The 22,898-nt window shown below is 32.0% G+C and overlaps 1 protein-coding gene across 1 annotated transcript in view; it reads right to left on the bottom strand.

The window, feature by feature from the left end:
- LOC118205476 (uncharacterized) overlaps positions 1 to 22,898 on the bottom strand; it is an 82,989-nt gene that overhangs the window by 9,126 nt on the left and 50,965 nt on the right. Inside the window, exon 7 of the mRNA XM_085810938.1 lies at positions 8,793 to 8,877. Coding sequence (XP_085667064.1) covers positions 8,793 to 8,877 — 85 coding nt within the window. The remainder of the gene's footprint in view (positions 1 to 8,792; positions 8,878 to 22,898) is intronic.

The raw sequence follows: 22,898 nt of genomic DNA, 5'->3' as shown, positions 1-22,898 counted from the left end.
TCTGTTTTCAAATGTATGCGGTTTACCAGCGAAGAACATGATATTCAATAAATATAGGTAACGCACAAAACGTTAAAAAAAGGGTCCTTTTTGGGCGTAATATAAAATCTGAATGCGTCTAGATTTTATTTTATCTTTTTTTTTTTTTTTTCGTGCATTACACTCAGAAAATTTTATGCTCCGAATTTTATAAATTACTAAAATAAATAATCCACTTTAATGTTAATAATTTAATGATCATATAATCAACTAAATAATCGTTTTATAATGTTATTATAGTTTTGAAAATCACTGCCTGATAATGTTCATTAAATTTAAAAAAAAATATATCAAATCTTGTTTAATTTTACCTGATTTATTTCAAAGCATCCCGTACTATCAATATAATTTAATTTTACTTTACTTTTTTGCAAAATGAAGTTCATAAATTTTGTGCTTAGAGTTTTTACCGTTTTACCAAAGTAAAGATGTTTGTACAAGAATTACGCATGAAAAAAATCCGCGAAATGCAGTAAAAAGTGCTTTCATGAGATATATTAAATCCTATTTGGAAAAAACTGTGGCTTTCATAATCTCATCACTATACAACGTATCACATTTAATAATTAAAAAGAGTTATGTGATACAAACGCCGTAGGTTTCAGTGTTAAAGTAAACCAGATCGTCCCTACTCTTTCTTGCCGACATGTTGGTGACGCGCGCCCCGCCCACTGGGTTAGTCTATTTCTTATAAGGTCCATGAGCCATCTTGGATTCCTTCCCGCATTGGAATGACGTCATCATAGTTCCGTTTTGATTCTGTGGCAACGATTTTATGTTTTCAAAGTTTTTATTTTTTTGTGGCAACGAGCTCTGGAGCCACGTGTTTGGCATGACATCACTTTTAATTTATTATTTTTAATTATTTAATACGTCATTAATTTACTCTTTTTAAATAAGCATTTTAATTATTTAGTACGTCTTTATTTTAATTATTACCTTTAATTAATTTTTATGGAATTTAATATTATTTTCCCTGAATTTTAAAAATAACTCCACGAGCGGGATTCGAACCCGCTATCTCTGAGATGAGAGACCTGAACGTTACCACATGGCTACCCGGTCGTCTTATCAGACTTGTTATTTGAAACCCTCTTTGTCCTTTGACTTTTTTGCACCATGAGGTCAATAGGCTGGGGAAAACCATGGACCTTATAAGAAATAGACTAACCCAGTGGGCGGGGCGTGCGTCACACACATGTCGGGAAGAGAGAGTAGGGACGATTTAGTTATCGTAACATTGAAACATATGGCGTTTGTATCACGTAACTCTTTTTAATTATTAAATGTGATACGTTGTATAAATGATGAGATAATAAAAATAACAGTTTTTGTTAATAAGATTTTATATATCTCATGAAACCACTTTTTAGTACATTTTGAGTATTTTTATTACTGCATTTTGAGCATAAGCGTAATTCTTGTCTAAACATCATTACTTTGATAAAACGGTAAAAACTCTGAACAAAAATTTATGAATTTACTTTTGCCTACAAATAAAGTAAAATTAGGTAAGATTGATAGTACATGATGCTATGAAACAAATAAGGTAAAATTAACCAAGATTTGGTATTTTTTTTTAAATTTTATGAACATTTTCAGGCAGTAGTAGCAAATATTTATCATTTCAAATGTTTATAGAAGCCAAGGATTGTTTTATTTATTTTTTCTGTTTTCAAAATTATTATGGTATTAAAATTATTATGGATCATTTATGACAATATTAATAACTCATAAAATTCGGAGCATAAACTTTTCTGAGTGTAATGAAAAATTTTAAAAAAAATTCGCAGTAAATAAAAAAATCTTATGCGGAACTAGAAATAAATTTAAAAAAAATAATTACTATAAAATACAAGATATTATATGTCCAATCTTAAATTTTTATTAATGCGCCTAAAGTAACCTTGTAATTTTATATACCTGTAAATACTTTAAGCAGAATGACTATACATCCATAAATACATATGTATGAAAGTAAACAATTTAGGATATTTGTATCATTGAAAAATTCGCTTACTTCACTTTTTATTTCAAATATTTGTGAAAACAAGATTATATCTATTTATCTATTAATGTAAATACACACACCTATATATATATATATTTACAGAGAGAGAGGAAGAGAAACAAATAATATGGTTTATTGATGCTTAAATAAAATTAATTTAGTAAATCTGCTTCGAATATTTTCTGTCTGTTTAGATTCATTGTAACATGCAACTGCATGATGCATTCTGATTTTTAAATATTGAAATATCACTGCTTTAATTAATTTAATCAGGTGGTTTTTATCTGGCTCATCATCATAAATATGGTCTTGAAGAGAAGGAAGTATATGTGTTCCTACGCTTTTTAAGACTATTAGAGTCATGAAATTTATAATATTTTTTTTATTCAATTTAAACTCCTTTTCAGTCTGCCTAAAAATTATTTCTGCATTTTTGCAGATTATTCGGACGTCACTGGAAGGAGAAGTCAAACCTTTACATCCAGATTTATAATATTTGAAACCTAGCAAACCATCATATGGTTCTGTTGAAACTAAAGCTGAGAAACAGATATTAAATTTTACTTTATAAGCTAAGCTTTTAACAACAAAACCAGCTATATAAGATGTATACTTTTCGTTCTTAAATATTCTTATTTTTGATTAGTTATAATGCTAGGAATTAAAATTTACCTATAATTTAAAAAAGCAGCAAAAAATTATAAATTTTAAAGAAAAACTTTCAAAAATTCATTTTTAGGCATTTTAGTATTTAGGTATAGTTTAGTATTAGTTATAGTTTTAGTAATTGTAAGAGAAAATTACTTGGTTGAATTTTTCTGTTAGTTCAGATTAAAAATATTATTTTTTAAAAGAAGTTACAAATTCGCTTACATCATAGGAAAAGCTAAAAATATATACAAGCCTGAAAGCATGCAACAGCTTTATAATTATTTAGAACGTTAATTATGCTTGAAAAACTTGCTAATAATTAAAAAAGCAATCTCAGTGTCAAAAATAAAAATATTTAAAAATTCTTACTTGTGAAATGAGGCACTACTACCAGCTTTTTCGTGACAATAGTACGCACTGCAATAGCCAACCATTGCTAATTTTTGGAAGTCGTCTCTACTCCTTCGGATGTGATCAAGGTGACAACCGGTAACGCGCCAGACAAGGGAGAAAACGCAATTGGGTTAGTCTATTTCTTATAAGGTCCATGAGATGGCTCTGGTATCGTCACTTTCGGTTGTTACGTAATCCAAGATGGCAGACACCACACCCCCTATAGCCTGAGGCGCCGCGCGGTTACCTGGGGTTACTACTTGTGAAGTACCAGCTTTTGTCAGGAATAAATAGATTGTTGAAGAATCATCAATGTAGTCGTAGGTTAAATTATCAGACGATAAGTTTAAAAAACAGGATCCATTATTTATTATTCAGGAGAAAATAGCAGTTACAAAAATCAGATATCCGGAGTAAATAAAAGAATTACTAATAACTTTTTGTATGAAGTTTACTGCATCGTGACATTTAAGAAAAAGTCCCGATATTCCTTTTGCGAGTCATAGCCTCTGGAAAGGCGGAGCTTCCAAGAAATGACGTCAGCCTCGTCAGCCAATCCAGTTCGCTTGAAATATCTCGAGAACATTCTATAACTGTACGTGTAGAAAAGGCGGGAAAAAACAACTTGACTACGGGGCTGTGGATTTAATTCCACGTACTTTCAAATAAGAGAACGTCGCCATTAAAAATTAAAAGAACATACAGTTAGAATTTCAAGTGTATTCTTGATTATGGAATTTTATTATTACATATATGTATATTCGTTTTTCACATTGCGAGAAAATGACGGCACCTAAAGCTAAATTTCGAACATGAGTAGTCTTTCACACGGACATGTGTCCAGGGGTGATTATGGCCCAGATAAAGTCAACATTCAGGATTTTTTAGATTTTTCAAATCCGGAAATTCCAGATTTATGAAATTCAGACTCATTACCTTTCTCAAATTTAATATTAGAACGAATATATGATTCAGATATTATAAACATTTTAGACTATAAACTGTGTAAAAACCGTGTTCATGTATTGTATAAAGCTGGATGAGAGGTGAGACTTCTGGTATGAGAATGTATGAACACTGAATTTCAGATAGAAAATTTGTCCTACACAGAACAGTTATTTTGCTGTTTGTTTTATAAAGAAGCAAAAAAAATGAAATTGTGAAGTTTCGTTTGAAATATTCAGGCTAAAAGAAGTTGGAAAACAGAAATACCAATATTAATCAAACTGGTTAAATCTGTTTTGACTTGCTTACATGGACCTTTTGTTTAAAAGTTTATTTATTTGTATGGATGATATTGTAATGGTATATAGAACGTCCTTGAACACTGATAGCCTAGATATGACGCAGACTGTGAAATATTATTTATTCGTATTATTTTACGAAATAAATATGCAGGTTTTAGGTCATCAAATTCTGAAGATCCTTCTGGTAAAGTTATTAGGAATAATTTGTTGAATAACTGGTCATGGTTCATTACCTTCTGTGAACCTTTCTTTCCTCAACAGAGAAGCCTGCCTAAGTTGAAGTGCATTCTTTTCTTCTACCAGTGTCTGGTCGCTAACACTTGTTAGTACGAATACTTCTGGTTATAATCTAATACTGAAAAGGTTAAGTGAAAAACCAATGTTTGTATCAAAATGTCTGGTTAATCATACTGAACTTTTAACGGTTAGCAAAGAAAAAATATAAACGCAGCCAGTTCCAGAAACTGAACCTCCTTTGTTCCCCCTCCCAAAAGCAAGCTAAACGTTGCCAATAATTTTTAAAATGCTAAGAGACCAAAATGGTAGGCGACTGTGTGAAATGTAGTGAAACATAAATTAATTTTTAATCAGTTAAAAAAAATAATACTTCTTGCTCAGCTTATGAAATAGTTTGAAAATATGTGTGTTTGCATACATTTATATATTTAAAATTACTATTCTGTATTATTTGATATTATGTAGGATTTTTTGTTTCTCGGTAGTTTTGAGGATTTTGTAAATGGAGTCACAGTCACTATATGTCTATAGAGACTTATAGTGACAGTCACTATAAATCCAGATTTTGAATTTCGCATTTAGTTTTTATATATTTTATATTTTGTGCGAATTTAGTAAATTTTTCTTTAACAAACTTGGTGATTTAAAAGCAATGTGTTGTCATCTGACAAAATGTAAGCTATTTATGTTTCAAATTTGATCAGATTCTGGATTTAAAATAAATATTTTACCACTATCCGAAGTAAAATATTTGTATTTTGGTTTATTTAATTATGGCAAAGCACATAAGAGCTATCTGCTTAAGAGGAGGGATGCCTTCGTAGAGGACATTCTAAGGAAAACTGGCTCATACACATGCTACATATGCGGAAAACTACGAAAACGCACATGCAGCCAGCTCGTTTGCCGCAATTTGAACCCGCTCGAACTATCAGTGTTCAACGACTTTACTTACAACTTTACTGCTCGGTCGTTGGTAGGCCTTGTTTTTATCTTATATGCCCCAGTTTGCTGCCATTCGGAAACATGTAAGATATGTAATTTTCCTTTCAAACTTAATTGTCTGTTATTGATTAGCAAATTAAGTAATGTTAAAGCAATAAATGTAATTTTTCATACCTATTATTAGTTACTAGCTGGACTCATCAAAGTCGTTATAAATATATGTTTTTCTTTTTTTAATAATGATGGTTTTATGCGGCTGAAAGTGTAGACGATTATTATAAAAAATTATGAAATAGCAAGTGTATTTGCTGCAGTCATAAGGTAAGAAAGTCAATAATTGCTAGTATGGTATTTGTTTTACGGTATTTCTTTTTTTCTTTTCTTCTTCCCTCTTTCCTATTCATTTTACTCAAAATATGAAAAATAAAATATTTAGTATTTCAGAATAAATTCTTAAATCGTAATGTAATGGTCAGTAATAAATGTTTAATTTGAAAGAATAATTTTCATGAATACGAACATCGAATATTCAACAGACAAACAAACAAACAAGGGGAAAAAAAAAAATAAGATTACCTGAACCCATCCTGATCATAAATTAGCTGAAATAATCAAGGGTGCTACTTTGGTAGACGGTTGCACGGATTTTGGCGATTTACGTTGGCGCAATCATTGGCGCGTTTTTACAATCGTCAGCCATCTAGAAAAACGTTGTCTTTACGCATAGTAAAGTATTCGAAACTTAAATATATATATATATATATATGTAATGGGTTAATTTTTTGTTGAAAATGTCGTTTTTTAAGGTGGCAGGCAAGTGTAAATAAATACATTTACTATGAGTATAAAATACTAAAGTAAGGTTATTATTACTTTCATATAGCAAAGAAGAGAATATAACCGCTATAAAAACATTGTGCCAACGTTTAATTAGATTAAACTATCACTTAAATTGAATATGGAATTAAAAACATTATATCAACATTTAAAAGAATTAAAATATTGCTAAATTCAAATACTTTAAAATACGTTATATAAAATATAATTAACATTAAAACATATGTGACGATAATTATCTCAGCAATTTTTGAAAATAGTATATTAATTTTTTTTAACAAAAATTGAAGTATAAAATTATAAAATAAAAGAAAAATTTGTACTTACATTTTTTTTGAGTCATTTAACCTGTCGTTTATTGATTAAGTACCACAAAAAAAAAAAAAAAAATAATAATAAAAAAAAAAAAAAAAAAAATCGGAATCATAATTTAGATATCAATGAAAAAAATTTGAAAAATATAATATCAAGGGCAGGAATAAAAAAATTTAAAAAAAAAATTAAAAATAGGTAAAGCAATTTAGAGCCAAATTAATGGATTATAAAGATTAAAAATAACAAAAAATTTGAAAAAAAAACCTGCAATAATAGGTATTGTTTTTAAGATTTCGAAGATCCTTTAACCGCCCCTCCCTGAAGTACAAAGGACAATTTTTTGATTCCGATACCAATAATTCTTAGTATTTACCAATAACAACATTCATCTTTGAAGGAATTCGAAGATATGAATTAAATTTTAAAATGGCGCGGTAATGCACAAATTTTCTGAAACCAATCAGGGAGCTGATTACAGCTCGTTAATGCACAAATACTCTATAACCAATCAGAGAGCTGATTACATCACGCCTAGAATGAAAATTATTTAAGTAATTATACATAATAAAATCATTTTTTAAAAAAAATGCAAAATTAAATTGTATTTTAATATTTAACAGCTGTAAATAATGTTTAAAACATTAGATTAAATTTGTAAATATTAAAACTAATTACTTTTAATGTAAGGTGACGTCACTGATTACATCATCCACAACATAAAATATCATAAACAATAAAATTTTTATTTCGAATAAAAATGCAAAATTAAATTGATTTTTAACATTTAGAAGTCATAAATAATATTTAAAACACGGAATTTATGCATAATAAAATGCAATAATTTTTAAATAAAATGACAACAAAGTATCGGCTAGCATATTTCACAAGTGCACATCTGTGTAGCCACCGAGGGAGTGGCTTCTAGGATGAACCAATTAAGCATCCAGTAATATATCTTTCATGTCACACGACCTTTCGCGTGCTTTAAGATTTAAGCAAGATGGTTGAAAATATTCTGTACAAAGTAATTAAAGCATCATCGATTGCTTCTGAAACTTTTCATTGCGAAGTTATGAATTAACTAATATATAATAATAAATAAATTATAGGAAATTTTGAAGATTTCACTACCTGGTTGAAATAAATACAAACACATGTTGGATACTTCGCAAAAATATCGATGTGAAATATTGCTTAATAAGTGGTAAATAAGATGAAAAAAGAAATATGTGATAAAGGTCTGAGCTCAAATGCTCATAAAACTATATGTAAAATAACTAAACTTTACATAACTTTACGTAACGTTACATAAAACTATGCGTGTGAGAAAATTATTTACACCAATTATATATAAGAAAATAGAAGTCAGCATTTTTTATTGCAGTACATATGAAAAAGATGTTCTATAATAATAATCAATGCAGAATTTTGTTCAAAGTGAACTTTACTAATTTGCATTCGAATACATTTAGTGTGTTAAATTTCACATTTAATAATTGCTCACTCTTAAATGTACTGTCTACACAAGAAGTACTCATGAAATAGAGTGAATTTATCGTATTCACAACGAGTATATTCAATTTACTCACATATAAATTTTAATGTTAACAATGGATATAATCAGATCATATGTATTCTGAATCTTACAATTTAAAAATCAAAAGAATGCAAGCACTGAAATAAGAAAACACTAGATTCATCGTAACATTTTCAGTCATTCTCAGCTCAATAAAAAATATATATATACACTTGAATTCTCTTAATCCACATAATATGCCGTGAACATCAATTCTGATACTAATGCGTGATAAAATTCGCGAAAGTGAAATGTCAGCGATTAATCAAACTCAGTAAACGAAAGCATTACGAGATTTAGCGTCACAAGAGCAATAGCAGCTCATTGGTCCATTTTCGAAACCCCTCCCTCAGTAGCTACGCTGATGTGCACTTTTGAAATATGCTATCGGCTACCATAAATAACTTATCCAGCAATGGGTTTACCATAAGTCGTATTACTCGCCAAAAGAAAAATCGCCAAAATCCGTGCAACCGTCTACCAAAGTAGCACCTAATCAAGGTTATGCTGTACTTTTATACAATTACTCAATATGTAATACCTTTGTCCATGAAGTTATGGCGAAGTAGATGTTCTATTTTTGAGCTCAAATCAGTTATACTATAGTTGCTCCCATCATTTTTGTCCTAGAAAATAATTTGCACAAAAAATCATTAACTCCAGTCTCATTTAAAAGATAAATAAAAAATGCATGAAATATAATATTAATCGTATCGTCAGGCCCGCGCCAAGCCTAATCGGCGCCGTCGTGCAAATGTCAAGCGAGCGCCTTTATGCAGTGACGATAGTAAAGGCAAACTGCTTATCGTTAACACTTAAAATGAAGTATTATTAACATAATAATATGAGAAACAAAAAAAAAAATTACATTTTATCTTTCAGTTTGTCTAAATGTGCAAACATTTTGTACTTTGTTAAAATCCTCACTCAAACATACTTGTATTTATTGAAAAATTATGCATATATTTATGTTATAAAAAGTAACACTGCAAGCGAAGCAAAATAATACACTAAACGCATTGGGTACCAAATATATTACTTAACACAATTTATTATCTTAAAATTAAAAACAAATTATTTACGTATCTAATAAGTTTGCACGGAATAAATTGTTGTTAGCAGCGTCGTTTACGACAAGGTGATTACAGCAGGGCAAAAAACTGCTCTAGGGCTAATATCTAAGGATATATCCAAAATTCTTTGTGCACACCGCTATGTTGTTGACAATGATATAGCTTTGTTGTTAACAATGAGTTTCCACCGGCGATGCTACATTTTCTCCAAAAGTTTGCAAAAAACTGCAGTTCGTGCATTAGATCTATACTATTTACACCGCTTTGATTTTTATGTGTTCGCTTGCAGAGAGACCGCCAAATATCATATTAAGCAAACAGTAGCAAACCACATCCATACATGGGCCGAAGCTACTTCGAAAAATCGCAATGCATTGAAACGCATATGGGATTGCATAAATATTGCACGCAAAATCTCAGACAGGCTGGAGTAATTCTCAGCTGCCATCCTCGTCACCAGCACAGCCCCTGTGTGCTCTGTACCTGTAATGAACTAATTTTATTTTAAGTTAGTTCATTCGGCTTTTCTTATTCCCTGTATATACTTATCTCCTTGAACTGTAAGCCCTGAATTCTGTATTTTGCCTTATTTTATGTATTGTTTTCACTGTTTTGCCTTTTTTTTTAAATTTTATGTATTATTTCGCTTTTTAGTATTTTACTTATTATTATTTTTAGTATTGCTATTTAGTATTTGGCCCTATTTTAGATATTACTTTAACTGTTTTATCAGTCCTTTGTTAATTGCTCATATATTGAACTGTACTAATTTATTGTTCACGTTGTGGATGTCTTTTGTAATCACCTATCCATAACTCTGTAAATATGTAACTGAAATTGTTCTTCTCACCCGCAATGCACCCTTTTTCCATCACTGCACTGTCGTCTCGTCCAGCATTTGTTTGCACTGCCCCCAGCACTCGTCTTGAGCACAATATGTATATGTAAGTGTGTTATGTTAATCAAGTTATTTCCGTCATCGGGGCTACCTGGTCGATATGCAAACTACCCAGTGGACCGGCTGCGTCGCTGTTGGTGGAAAGAAAGAAAGAAAGTTAACGCTTTTTTCAGTTTTTGACATAAGCTGCCTTACGTAATGCGTATGTAGGGGTAAACGCCTGCGCCGTAGACGCTGTTGAAGTTATTTATGTTACAAAAGAAAAAAACAGGGTACTATAATTTTTTATTTTATACTAGCAGCTTCGCTTCCAGCCTTCGTCTGGCTTTTAAATGTACCGGAAAAAATGGCTGAAGGGAACACCAAACGTTAAATTTAAAAATTGCGTAGAAGTTTACTCTTTAGAACAACTTCATAAAAAAAAAAGATATTACGTATAACAAAATTACAATGAAATAAGCAATATCCCTTAATACAAATATTAATTATCCTAATAAATAAATTAAACAACTTCCCTTTGCAAAATCTTAAGAACTCAAATGGTATAAAGGAGGTTAAGAACTTTGTTTCCTACAAAAAATCACTCAAAACTTTTCAATATCTTAAAAACAGTGAAATGAACAATAAATAACATAAAAGAGTTATCTTATATTTTAAAGAGAAAAAAATTACAATGAAATAAGCTATATCCCTTAATACAAATATTAATTATCCTAATAAAAAATTAACCAACTTTCCATTGAAGAAGAAAAATTATGCAAAACTTTTCAATATCTTACAAACAATGAAATAAGCAAAAAATAACATGAAAGAAACTCAAAAAACAAAAAATTCCGCGCAGAATTTTACTCTACAAAACAACTTAATCAATGAAATATTATCAATAAAAATCTTTAACAATAAAAATCAATAAAAATGTATTATATATGTACAAAAATGACAATGAAATATGCCACTCTCTTAAAAACAGTGACATAAGAAATACGATGAAAAATTATTGACAAACCCATATTTCTAAAAGAATGAAACTATTCAAAATGATGCGGTTTCATCAAAAATCTATCAACAACAATAAGACAGGAAAATTGTTGCCAAAATCACATTTTTAAAGATGTGAGATGTGAGAAGTGTACTCGGAAGCTTCATTTAAAATTCTTTTTAAAAATACAAAATATTATCATTTTCCCAAAATTCTGTTTGTAAAAGCTGTCGCAAGTTTAAAGTGTACAAAAATCAAAGAAAAATAAACTGTACATTTTTTTTTAAATAAACTTTTTTAGAAAAAATCCCATTGAAAAGGTGTTAAGCTCACTTTGTTAAATAAATTCGTATTTAATCAATTTATTGAAACACGAAATTTATTTTAAGTTCGTAAAATAGCTAAGTGCCTGCGTTTCATGACGATGTGATTTTACATCGAGCGAGATTTTACATTAAAAGCGAGATTTTACATCGTCACATTTCATGACGATGTAACATCGAGCGAGATTTTTCATTAAAAGCGAGATTTTACATCGTCACATTTCATGACGATGTAAAATTTCGCTTTCCTATAGCCCATTATGTCTCAAAATAACGCTTTTTCGTCATAAAACATAAAATTAAAAAAATTCTAATTCAAATTTCGAAAAAATCGCTTCGAGGGGCACTGGCTCTTGTCTAGATGCACCTATGTACCAAATTTCGTAGCCGTGGGTCTATTAGCTTACGCGCAGCGCAAACGAAAGACACACACACACGCATACAGACAGACTCTTTCTTTTATTATATGTAGAGATATTTGTTTGGCAACATCTCAGAATGCACTTCAACTTGTACTTTGAGAAACTCAGTTGAGCGTTTGGTTGTTGATAACTTGTTTTAAAAGCATGGATTAGAAAAATGTTTAGTAAGATTCTTCTTCAGTTTTAGCATATTTAATCTTAAAATGTAATAGGTTATCAGTTTTACGCACGCTACATGCGCAAAAATGATAGTAGAGTTTTATTTTATGCAGAAGTTTTTATAATGTTAAGAGAACAGTGTGATCGGCAAGAACGGCAAAGTTTTTCTCCTCATTATTCAAGTCCTGAAATCATATTTTGTTTAAAGAAAGCCCTAGAGGGAAGTATTTGATTGCAGTGGACTAAATATTCAAGTGTTTATCTTTTTTTTTTTTTTTTTTTTTTTTTCACGTTAAAAGTGAAGAACGTTGCAGAAACGCTAAGAGTAAATAATGGAGGTAGGAAAGTTGCAGTTGAAGCCATTAAGTAGAGAATCGGATTGGCCGATGTGGAAGGATTAGGATTATTCAGTTATGGCAAAGCACACGAGGGCTATCTGCCTAAAGGGAAGGATGCCTTCGTGGAGGACTTTCTAAGGTAAACTGGCTCATATACACATTATACATGGGGAAAACCACGAAAACGCCGATGCGGCCAGCCCGTTCGCGAGATTCGAACCTCGGACCGAACTACCAATGATCAGCGTCTTTACCGCTCGGCCGCTGGTGGGCTATTTAATTAAGGAATGACCATCTAAGTTTAGAAACAGCGTGCCGTAACAGCAATTCAATTATTGGCGCCGTATCTTTCATGTTACTCCCGATTGGCAAGCTAAATAATTTTTAATGAGTATTCGGGTTTTGCTAGTAACTTCTCTTGGAAATCGCGCTTAAACTAGGTTAGTTGGTTATTTGAACATAGAAAGAACATGGGAGCTATTGGATTAAGATGCTTTCACAGAGAACCTCTGTAAAGAGAACTTAGAAAACTACGAAAACCAACCATGCAGCCTGGGTTAGACTTCGCAACAAACAATTAGTATTTAACAATCTTCAAATGCTAGGCAACTGGTGAGGCTCCAATCAAATCTCCAATTTAATATTTTATTTGTAAATATTTAAAATATTGTTGTATTCTTAGACACAAAAAGCAGAATTTAAGTATTGTTAACTTGGTTAGTAAACTACCAAGCCGTAGTGCAAATGAATATTCAATTTCTTTTGCAATAATTGTATTCACTTAATATTCTTGGAATATGAGCTAAAGAAGGAACGTTTTCGGAAGATTAAAGAAGTGTTTAAATTCAGTGATATTACGTTTGTCTTACAAGCTTAGGATCAAAACGATTCTGCAATTGCCCGAGTAGTTGACTTGTAAATGGCTGTGAATTAAGCAGATGACTTTTAATCTTACGTTTTCAGTCAGAAAACTTATTCCAAATGTTTTGTATTGCATGACAATGCATCTTTTCATTATTCAATAACCAATCGGAGAAACGCTTGTGCTCTGAAAATAAGTATGTGTACTCAATTGTCCTCCATGTTCTTCAAATTTGTCTTCTTATGATTTTTTCCTCCCCAAAACTAAAGGCCTCTCAAAGGAAAGTTTTTTGACATTGAAGAGACAAAAGGAGTATGACATCTACTTTTAGAGGCATGTCAAAAACCGATCTCTACAAGCCTTCTCTTCCATTACATGTTGTGCATTCAGACAAATAGTTGCATCAGCGTAAATTCTATAATCTATTTTTGTTACACTCTTATTACTTTATTAACATACAGTGAATATATACTAAACCTTTTACTTCAGCTTCAGTAATTCAGCTTCAGCCTAAGAGAAACTGGCTCGTATACACGTTACACATGGGGAAAACCATGAAAACGCCCATGCAGCCAGTCCGTTCGCGGGATTCGAACTTCGGACCGAACTACCAGTGTTCAGCGTCTTTACCGCTCGGCCCTGTTTGGCTTGTGGAAGTATAGAATCGATTTCGCTTTAAACTACTATAACGACTCCTTGGAAGTTGTTGAAGAAAAAATAGTTAAACCAGATCAGCCACCTGAAGGAGCTGTTGAAGCAACTTTGAAGAAATACTACATGATCTTTCACGATATAAAAAGGCCAACACTTGTGCCATGATGGTAGTGACAAATTCTATGACAGAAGAAACCATGCAGAAAATTATGAGGTTTGATACTTCTAGAGAGGTATGGCTTTTTGAAGCAACATCTGACAATCAGTTATATAATATTTATCTACAATTTTTCCAGTGTAAGAGGACAATGAATGATAGTTTGGCTGCCCATCTATCGAAGCTGAAGAATCTTTGGAATGAATTAAATTTAGGTCTTCAAAGAAAGCAAGAAATCCAACTGCCTCAGATGTTATTAATTTGCAAAATTTTAGACACACTACCTCAATAGTACCGGTCTTTAAGTCAAGTTGGCTGCTTCTTAATGAAGAGAAAAGAACAATTCATGAGTTAACTACTCAATTATGCTCTCAAGAAAGAGAACATGAAGAAGAAAACTCTAAAGGGATGTCCAAAATCAAGATGCATTCGAAGCTAAAGAAAGCAAAATAAAAAAAATTTCAAAGGTAAAAAGCAGATAGGAAAATGCAACTATTGCCACCAGAGTGGACATTGGATTATATTTTGTCGAAAATGGGTAGAAGATGGAAGACCACCGAAGCCCAGTCAAAATGATAAAGTCTCAAGAAAAGATAGTACATGTTCTTATTTAGCTTTAAACGAAGAAGCTTTCTCATCTGAAAAGAATTGCTATGACTGGTTTGTGGATAATGGTGCTTCAAAGCACATTACCAATAATAGTGATTACTTCACAGAATTTGACAAATTTGAAACACCACATGTAATTACTGCTGCAAATGGCAAAATACTACCAGCTGTAGGTAAAGGAACTTTGAAGATTATGACAACAATAAAAGGAGAAAAACAATTCAAAGAACTTACAGAAGTTTGGTTTGTTACAGGTATTAGTAAGAACTTATTCTCCGTACTGGCTGCTCAAGATAAAAACAAAAATAATAGATTTGAATAAACTGCAGAAGAATGTTGGTTGAAACTCTACAATGAAGTTGTACTCTATGGTACAAGAAGAATAAGTGGTGGTCTGTATAAAATTCATATGGAAGTACTTGTTCCGAATAACCCAGTAGAAGTCAACATAGCTGTCACAAGTGATTCAACTCGGCAGGTATACTATGAGCGCTGGGGTCACCAGGACAAACGTCATATTAAGAATGTCCTTGAAGAACAGTTGAGTATCAGGGTTAAACTAGACAGTCAACTCTGTGAACCCTGTATGTATGGGAAAACACATCGTCTAAAATTTGGCAACAGAGAAAAGAAAACAAAGTCCGGAGAACTTATCTCAACGGATGTTTGCGGACCGTTTGACGAATCCTTCAAAAAGTATCGTTATTTTGTAGTCTTCAAGGATCATTTCACCAAATTTAGGTGTGTGTTTTTCCTTCGGCATAAATCAGAAGTTGCAGAAGCAGTTGAAAATATGCTAGCACATGCGAAAAACTTAGATAATATCAAAGAGTTCTTAAGCGACAATGGTGGTGAGTTTGATATTGAGAATGTTAGGCTTATTCTAAGACAAAATGGAATTCTTCAAAGATTAACTGCCTCCTATACCCCTCAGCAAAATGGTGGGAGTGAGCAAGAAAACATAACATTGGCAGAAATGGCAAGAATTTTGAAGAATTCTAATTCTGAAGTTAATTTTTCCTCATCATTATAAGCTGAATTTATTAGTACATCTGTCTATATTTTAAATAGAACAGGGAAAAGTTCATTATCAAATGTAAGTCCTTACGAATCTTGGATGGGACAAAAACCTAGAATAATGCATATGCGTATAGGATCCCCCTGTTTTGCTCGCATACCAGATCAGAGATGCAGAAAAATGCATAAGAAAGTCGTAAAGAGCTACCTACCAGAATATGATGTAAATGAACGATATCGTATCTGGATAAAAGAAACCAGTACTATTATCTGCTCACGAGTTGTAGTATTTCAAGAAAAACCTCTGAAAAATTGCGAAGATCCAGTAAAAATACCTTTGCCTAAACCTAAAATACAGTTACCTGAAGCTGAAAATGAGGGGAAGTAAGATCAAGAAGATTCAGAAGATCAAACAAGTTCTGAAAGTTAAAATGAAGATGAAAAGAATCACCTGCTATGAACTTAAGAAAGCGCAGTGCAATAAAAAGGCCTAAATATTTTGAAGATTATGTGATGGCATCTGAAGTTTTTATGTGTGATGTGTATGAACCACAGTGATACAAAGAAGCCATTAATTGTAAAGAACAGGATTTCTGGAAAAATGCCATGGATTCTGAAATTAGCTCCTTGAAGGAAAATAACACCGGGACATTAGAAACTCTTCCAGATGAAGCAAAATCTCTTCCTTGAAAATGGGTCTTTCGAATCAAGAAAAATCCAGATTACACCGTGGAAAAGTACAAAGCAAGACTTATGATTAAAGGCTTCAATCAGAGACAAGGTATTGATTATGACCAGACCTTCAGTCCAGTCACAAAGCTAGGAACTGTGCGTTCACTCATAAGCATTGCAACTAGTGAGAATATGCATCTTATGCAATTTGATGTTTCGACTGCCTTGTTGTACGGTGATCTAGAGATAAACCATCTATATGAATCAGTCTGAAGGATATAACGATGGTACCAATAAAGTATGCAGACTCAAGAAAAGCTTGTATGGGCTAAAACAAGCTCCTCGATGCTGGCATAAATGTTTCGGAAAATTCCTGATGGACCTTGGGTTTAAGTTCAGTGAAGCAGATCCATGTCTATTCATTCGAGAAGGAAACGGTAAGAAGCTATTCATAGCATTCTACGCGGATGATGGACTGATCGCTGCTACTGATGAAGAAGATTCCAGAAACTTTATAGACCAGTTGAAGTTCAAGTTTAAAATCACCAGCAAGCCAGCTTCATATTTCTTAGGACTAGAAATACGGCGTCTTGAAGATGGAAGTGTTAAGATAGGGCAAGATGCATATGCCACAAAGATCCTTCAGCGGTTTGACTGCAGACCTATTCATACACCCATTTTGAAAGATAAAGTAGTTTACACAGAAGAAGTTAAAGAAACTATTCCTTACCGTGAAGCTGTGGGAGCATTGATGTATTTGATGATGGGGACAAGACCTGATTTGGCATACTCTATTAGTGTTTTGTCACGTAAATTAGAAAATCCCTCTAAAGAAGACTGGATCAAGGTTAAGCGTGTATTTAGATACATTGCAAGCTCCAAGCAAAAATGCGTCGTTTATAAGTCAGGCTATAAACCAGGAATTTTAGAATGTTTTAGTGATGCTGACTTTGGTGGATGTATTTAAACACGCAGATCAACCAGTGGAGTAATATGCTTCTATGCAAGTGGAACAATATCTTGGTTGAGCCAACGCCAAGCCATGGCTGCAGCATCAACTACAGAAGCTGTGACAGTTGCAGCAAATGAATCTGCAAAAGAGGTCATTTGGCTGAACAGACTGATTACTGGTGTTTCTTCCTTGAAACAAGTGCCAACCATCTATCTAGACAACAGTGCTGCAGTAAGACTTGCTTAGAACCCTGAGTTTCATCGCAAGACCAAGCACATAAGTCTAAAACATTTTTTCATACGTGAGAAAGTTCTGGAAGGTTAAAATCAATGTGCAGCAGATTTCAACAGAAGTGCAAGTTGCAGATTTGTTGACCAAGCCCTTGCACAAACCAAACTCTGATGCTATGTGAAAACATTGGACTAGTATAAACTATGATTAATTTAGAACTCTAATTTAAAAGTGTGATTTTTTTTCCTTTTTAACAAGGGGGAGTGTTGAAGTTATTTATGTTACAAAAGAAAAAAACAAGATACTGTAATTTTTTATTTTATATATTTGTTTGGCAACATCTCAGAATGTACTTCAACTTCTACTTTGAGAAGCTCAGTTGATCAAAGTTGTTTGTTGTTGACTTTGCCATATAACTTAACTTGCATTAAAAGCATGGATTAGAAAAACGTTTAGTAAGATTCTTCTTCAGTTTTAGCATATTTAATGTTAAAATGCAATAGACGCGTTAGAGAAATTGCTTAATCCTTATTTTATGTCTACTGTCGCAATCTTAGTAATTTGTGCAACATTTATCTTTTTACACCAAAAGGGCGTTTTAATTTCGTCTTGACATTTTGCATCGATTCGCTTTCTGCGTTGATTCACTTTTCAGACTGTTACCACCAAATATTACAGCCCTCTATTACATTTAAAGAAATTAAATAATGAAGAATCTACATAAATGTATGTATGTTTCTCGCATTGTGATAAAACAACGGTACCTAGAGCCATCCAATTTAAATAACGTAATCCTCCAGCGAATATGGGCATCTAGAAGCCTTAATTTGGAATTTGTTTTATTATCTTTTTCATATTTTGTCGGTCATTAAATAATTTTTGATTAAGAAACTCAAAGATTTCAAAGCGAGGAATGGCAACACCGTAAGAAGAAACAAAAACATTTTTATCTCCAACGCGCGATTCTGTATCGGAAATTCTAAAGATATACTCATTTTAAAATTATTTTGCGATATTGCTGTTGAACTGAATTTTATGGTTTCAGTACGTAGAGCCTAATATTTAATAAATAAAGGTAACACACAAAACGTTAAAAAAAGGCCCCTTTGGACGTAATTTAAAATCTAAAACCTTTCAGTTCCCCCCCCCCGTAAACCATTTTTTTTATTAAACTAAAAACTATTATCTTTCGATAAGAAAGGATTGACATATTTACGAAGTACCACTGAATTTAAAATACACCTATTTGAGATTTGAAGTGAAGTAAAAATATGCAAGGTATTCTGAAATTCAGAATTGGCATTTTCCGGTTTTTAGATATACTGAAAACCGAAGGAGAATGTTTCGTTATTTCATTAGGTCTTAAATACATATTTTAAATTTGATTCATTTATTTTTAATAAACAAAAGAGTAACCCCACCTCCTTGAGTTATTTGGTATTGATTTAATAGTTCATATATTTTCCCAGCAATGGTTTAAGATATACTCAGTTTTTCAAAAGTAAGGTAAAATATTTCGAACAGTAACTTTCCGTATGTTTTTAAGAAGAGCTGTTTTACGCAATAGTTCTTATTATAGTTATTTTTTTACTTTTATTTTTACTTTCACTTTTTCTGCTTTCATTTTTGTCCAAGTGTTGGAAGAAAAACAGAAAAAACTATCTGCGTATCAGAATTTAATGAAATAAAGCGAGAGGAAGACTTAATAAACCAAAACTTTAAAATTACTCAATTTTTCCGAAACCCAAAGAATACCCAAGTTCACGCTGCTAGCACTAGTGGCCCATCAAAGTCTCAGCTACCACTGAAATTACCAAAGGTACCTTACAATCAAAATGAGTTAAAAGCTGTTTTCACCCGGGAATTACCTTTAACTTCAATGCAACCGGTCGAAAAAACAAAAGCCATACCAGTGAAATTTGCAATTTCTGCAGTAGATACGCATTTGCCTGTGCCTATTGCCATCACAAGCTCAAGCATTAATAGAAAATGGTCCTGGATATTATCAAAACCTGGTTTCATTCAGTTTCCCAAAGACAGAAATAGACCTAATTTTTTTAAGATGTACTTTTGTCGAATCTTGCCAAACACCGGAAGAGTTAAAAGGGATGGGCTGCTAAGCTCTGCTGAAAAAAATTCTGTTTATTGTATTTGTTGCAAAATTTTCAACAACGTAAAATTGAATAGATCTAAATTTAATGACTGGAAACACTTAAATGAGCAATTAAAACTTCATGAAAAAAATAAAATGCATTTCCGGAATCTATAGCTTTGGTCCGATTTCTTGGAACGATTACGAAAGAATAAACCTGTTGATTTGGAATTTCAAAATTTATTACAAAAAAAGAGACTAAGCATTGGCACGATGTTAATGAAAGAACTATCTATGCCATTCAGTTTTTAGCCAAACGAAACCAGTTCCAGTAAAACATTATCCGAAAAAAAATAATACTATTTTAAAGTGTATAGAAATGATCGCAAAATTTGACCCTATCATGTCAGTAATACTCGTATTAATAAAATTCAAACTCAAAAACATATGCTTCATTACGTTGGAGATAAAATTCAAAATGAAACACTCAGCAAAAAAGATAAATGTTGCACAAATTACTACAATTGCGATAGTAGACACAAAATAAGGATTAAGCAATTTGTCGAATGCATCTACGGCGCCGGCATCTACCCTTACATACGCATCGGCATCGCGTATTTTCATATTCAAATAAGATAGAAAAGAACACCAGAGACAAACTCCTGCCCTGGTTATAATCTTTTCGATCAAATAAGAACTCAGACCTGACAAGCTTAAGGCTGCCTTAACACAGTTAAATGCTTCAAGCCCTAGAGGCGATCTAAAAGGCCGCTAACCTATTGGTCAAGCCGACGAGCTAAGACGAAGCTGAGTCGACAGGAATATTCAGCAACTCATATTCCACGTCTCTGTCCTGGAGGGATGGTAAAAACAAATGTCATCAACAGGGGCTCCAACTAATTTGGCAAATGCTTGTACAACTCAGAAATTCAAATCTATAGATCTAGGTAAATTAAATTAAAACTTGCTATTTACTAGCCTTTTTATTATTATTTTTACTTTTATATTTTGATAGTTGTGTATAGTTTATTTTAGATTTACATGCATAATTCGTATTGGGGAAGTTTCCGGTAGGCAAGAGTTTCTAAATTACTTTGGTTTCTACTCTTAATTGACTTTAACTAATTTTTACTCTAGTCATTTACTTGCTATTTTATCAAACTTCCACTGTTTAAATTTCTTTTTTATAATTCACAACATTAGATTTTACTTTTGGTTTTGAATTTTACCCTTGCCTATATGGATGACGAAACACGAATTGAGTAATTGAAGAGTTAGCTTAGGAGGCAATTTCCCCTTGATACGTCTGTCTCCTGCCTGCTCAACAATTATTCACTTACGCAATTTTTTTGAATAATAAATTTAATTTTTGGAATAATATATTTTTGCATGGTTTTAGATGCGTGCAATTAATTTACATATGCTCTTAGAATTTAAATGATATTGTGAATTAGTTCGCAGCATTAATATTTATTTTTATTTCTTTGGAATTTAAATTTCTTAATTAAATTTATTATAGTTGTCTAGCCCTCTGAGCGTTATGACCGGGTTTAGGCGGTCAAGGCGGCCTACCTCGAAAGCGTTACGGACGCTTCTAGGCGGTCACTGGAAAAGTGTTCGAAAGCGTTACTGACGGTTCTAGGCGGTTAGTGGTGAAGACCTCGAAAGCGTTATGACCGCCTTAAAGCGGCCGTGCAGATGTCTCCTGCCCGCCTTATTTCTGGAACCCTGGAGATCTCTAAATGACAGTTCTCAGTAGGAGGCAAAGAGGGTTGCTCTTTTTCATTTTAGACCGATATGTTTAATCGCCAAGAAAACGCTTGAGCATGTAGTGGTTTATAAACAACAAACAAACGTGGACATTCTTCGCGAAATAAAAAAGTAGCATGTAAGCATGTTTTTTCAATACTCTCTTTAAACAGATAACATTTTCATAAAATATCCTTTAGTTTTTAAATTGAATGTTCAGAAATATGCGAAATGCTCGTGAATTCAATTAAAAAATAGCATTAGGAAATATTTAAACAAATTTACTTATGAATATATAGATACATAATTAAAACCGACGAGTTATAAGTTTTAATTATTCGAGCGAAACGAATAGCGCATTTAATTACTGCATTTAATTTAATACTGCATTTAATATGAATTATATATAATTACATGTAAAGAATAACATAATTAAGCAATAATTCAAATAAAAATTAGCCATCAACAGTAATTTATAATAAGCGTATTTTGAACGGGTTTATGAAGCATAATCTAATTTGATAGTAAAAATAATAATGGCGAATTATTTATTCATTTTGGAACAATATTCGTGGCTTATACTGGTTTGATGAAGTTCTGTTCAAGTTCATTTCAAATATTCCAAATCTTTTTATGTACATTGATTTCAATGCGATTTTTATTAGAAAAAAATTCAATGAGTTTGATTTTCTTACATAATTGTAATTACATTGTTCAACTCAAAACAACTACAAGCAGAAAGGAAAGGTGTGTCAAAATTTCTGTATTTTGCTATATAAATTATTAAAATAACCAACCTACAGCCTAACAACTGAATGTCCGAAATATAACCCGCAACTTTTCTAAAAGTAACAAATTTCAGTTAAAAAAAAACCGCAGTAAATAAATAAAATGAAATACTATTAAGAAAAGAAGCACGAAAATTTATTTTTTTATATTTACTTACTTTATTTTTAGTTCAAAGGGGCAATTTGCCCTGAAGGACTTTTAATTTCGCTTTGGCATTTTTCATTGAAAACTATAAACGGCGAATCACTTTTCAAAGAATCTGCATGAATGTACGCATATTTCTCGCATTGTGATAAAACAACGGTACCTAGAGCTATCAAAATTTAAATAACGTAATCTTCCATACAATATGGGCATGTGGAAGCCCTAATTTGAATTTGAAATTTGTTTTATTATGGATTTCATATTTTATAACACTTCAACGAATTTTTGATTAAAAAACTATACGATTTCAAAGCGAGTAATGTCAACACCGTACGAAAAAAATCCTATTTTTATCTCCAGCGCGAGAGACTCTAAGATACGGTCATTTTAAAATAATTTTGAGATATTGCTGTTGAACTGAACTTTATGGTTTGAGTACGTAGAACATGGTATTTAATAAGGTAACACACAAAACGTTAAAAACGCTCCTTTGGACGTAGTTTAAAATCTGAAACCTTTCATATTTT

The sequence above is a fragment of the Stegodyphus dumicola genome, chromosome 1 (assembly GCF_044657685.1).
Source record: "Stegodyphus dumicola isolate Sdum_Otavi_A_Nest chromosome 1, ASM4465768v1".
NCBI lineage: Eukaryota > Metazoa > Arthropoda > Arachnida > Araneae > Eresidae > Stegodyphus > Stegodyphus dumicola.
The sequence above is the reverse complement of the archived record's forward strand: the minus strand, read 5'-3'. Positions and strand labels throughout refer to the sequence as shown.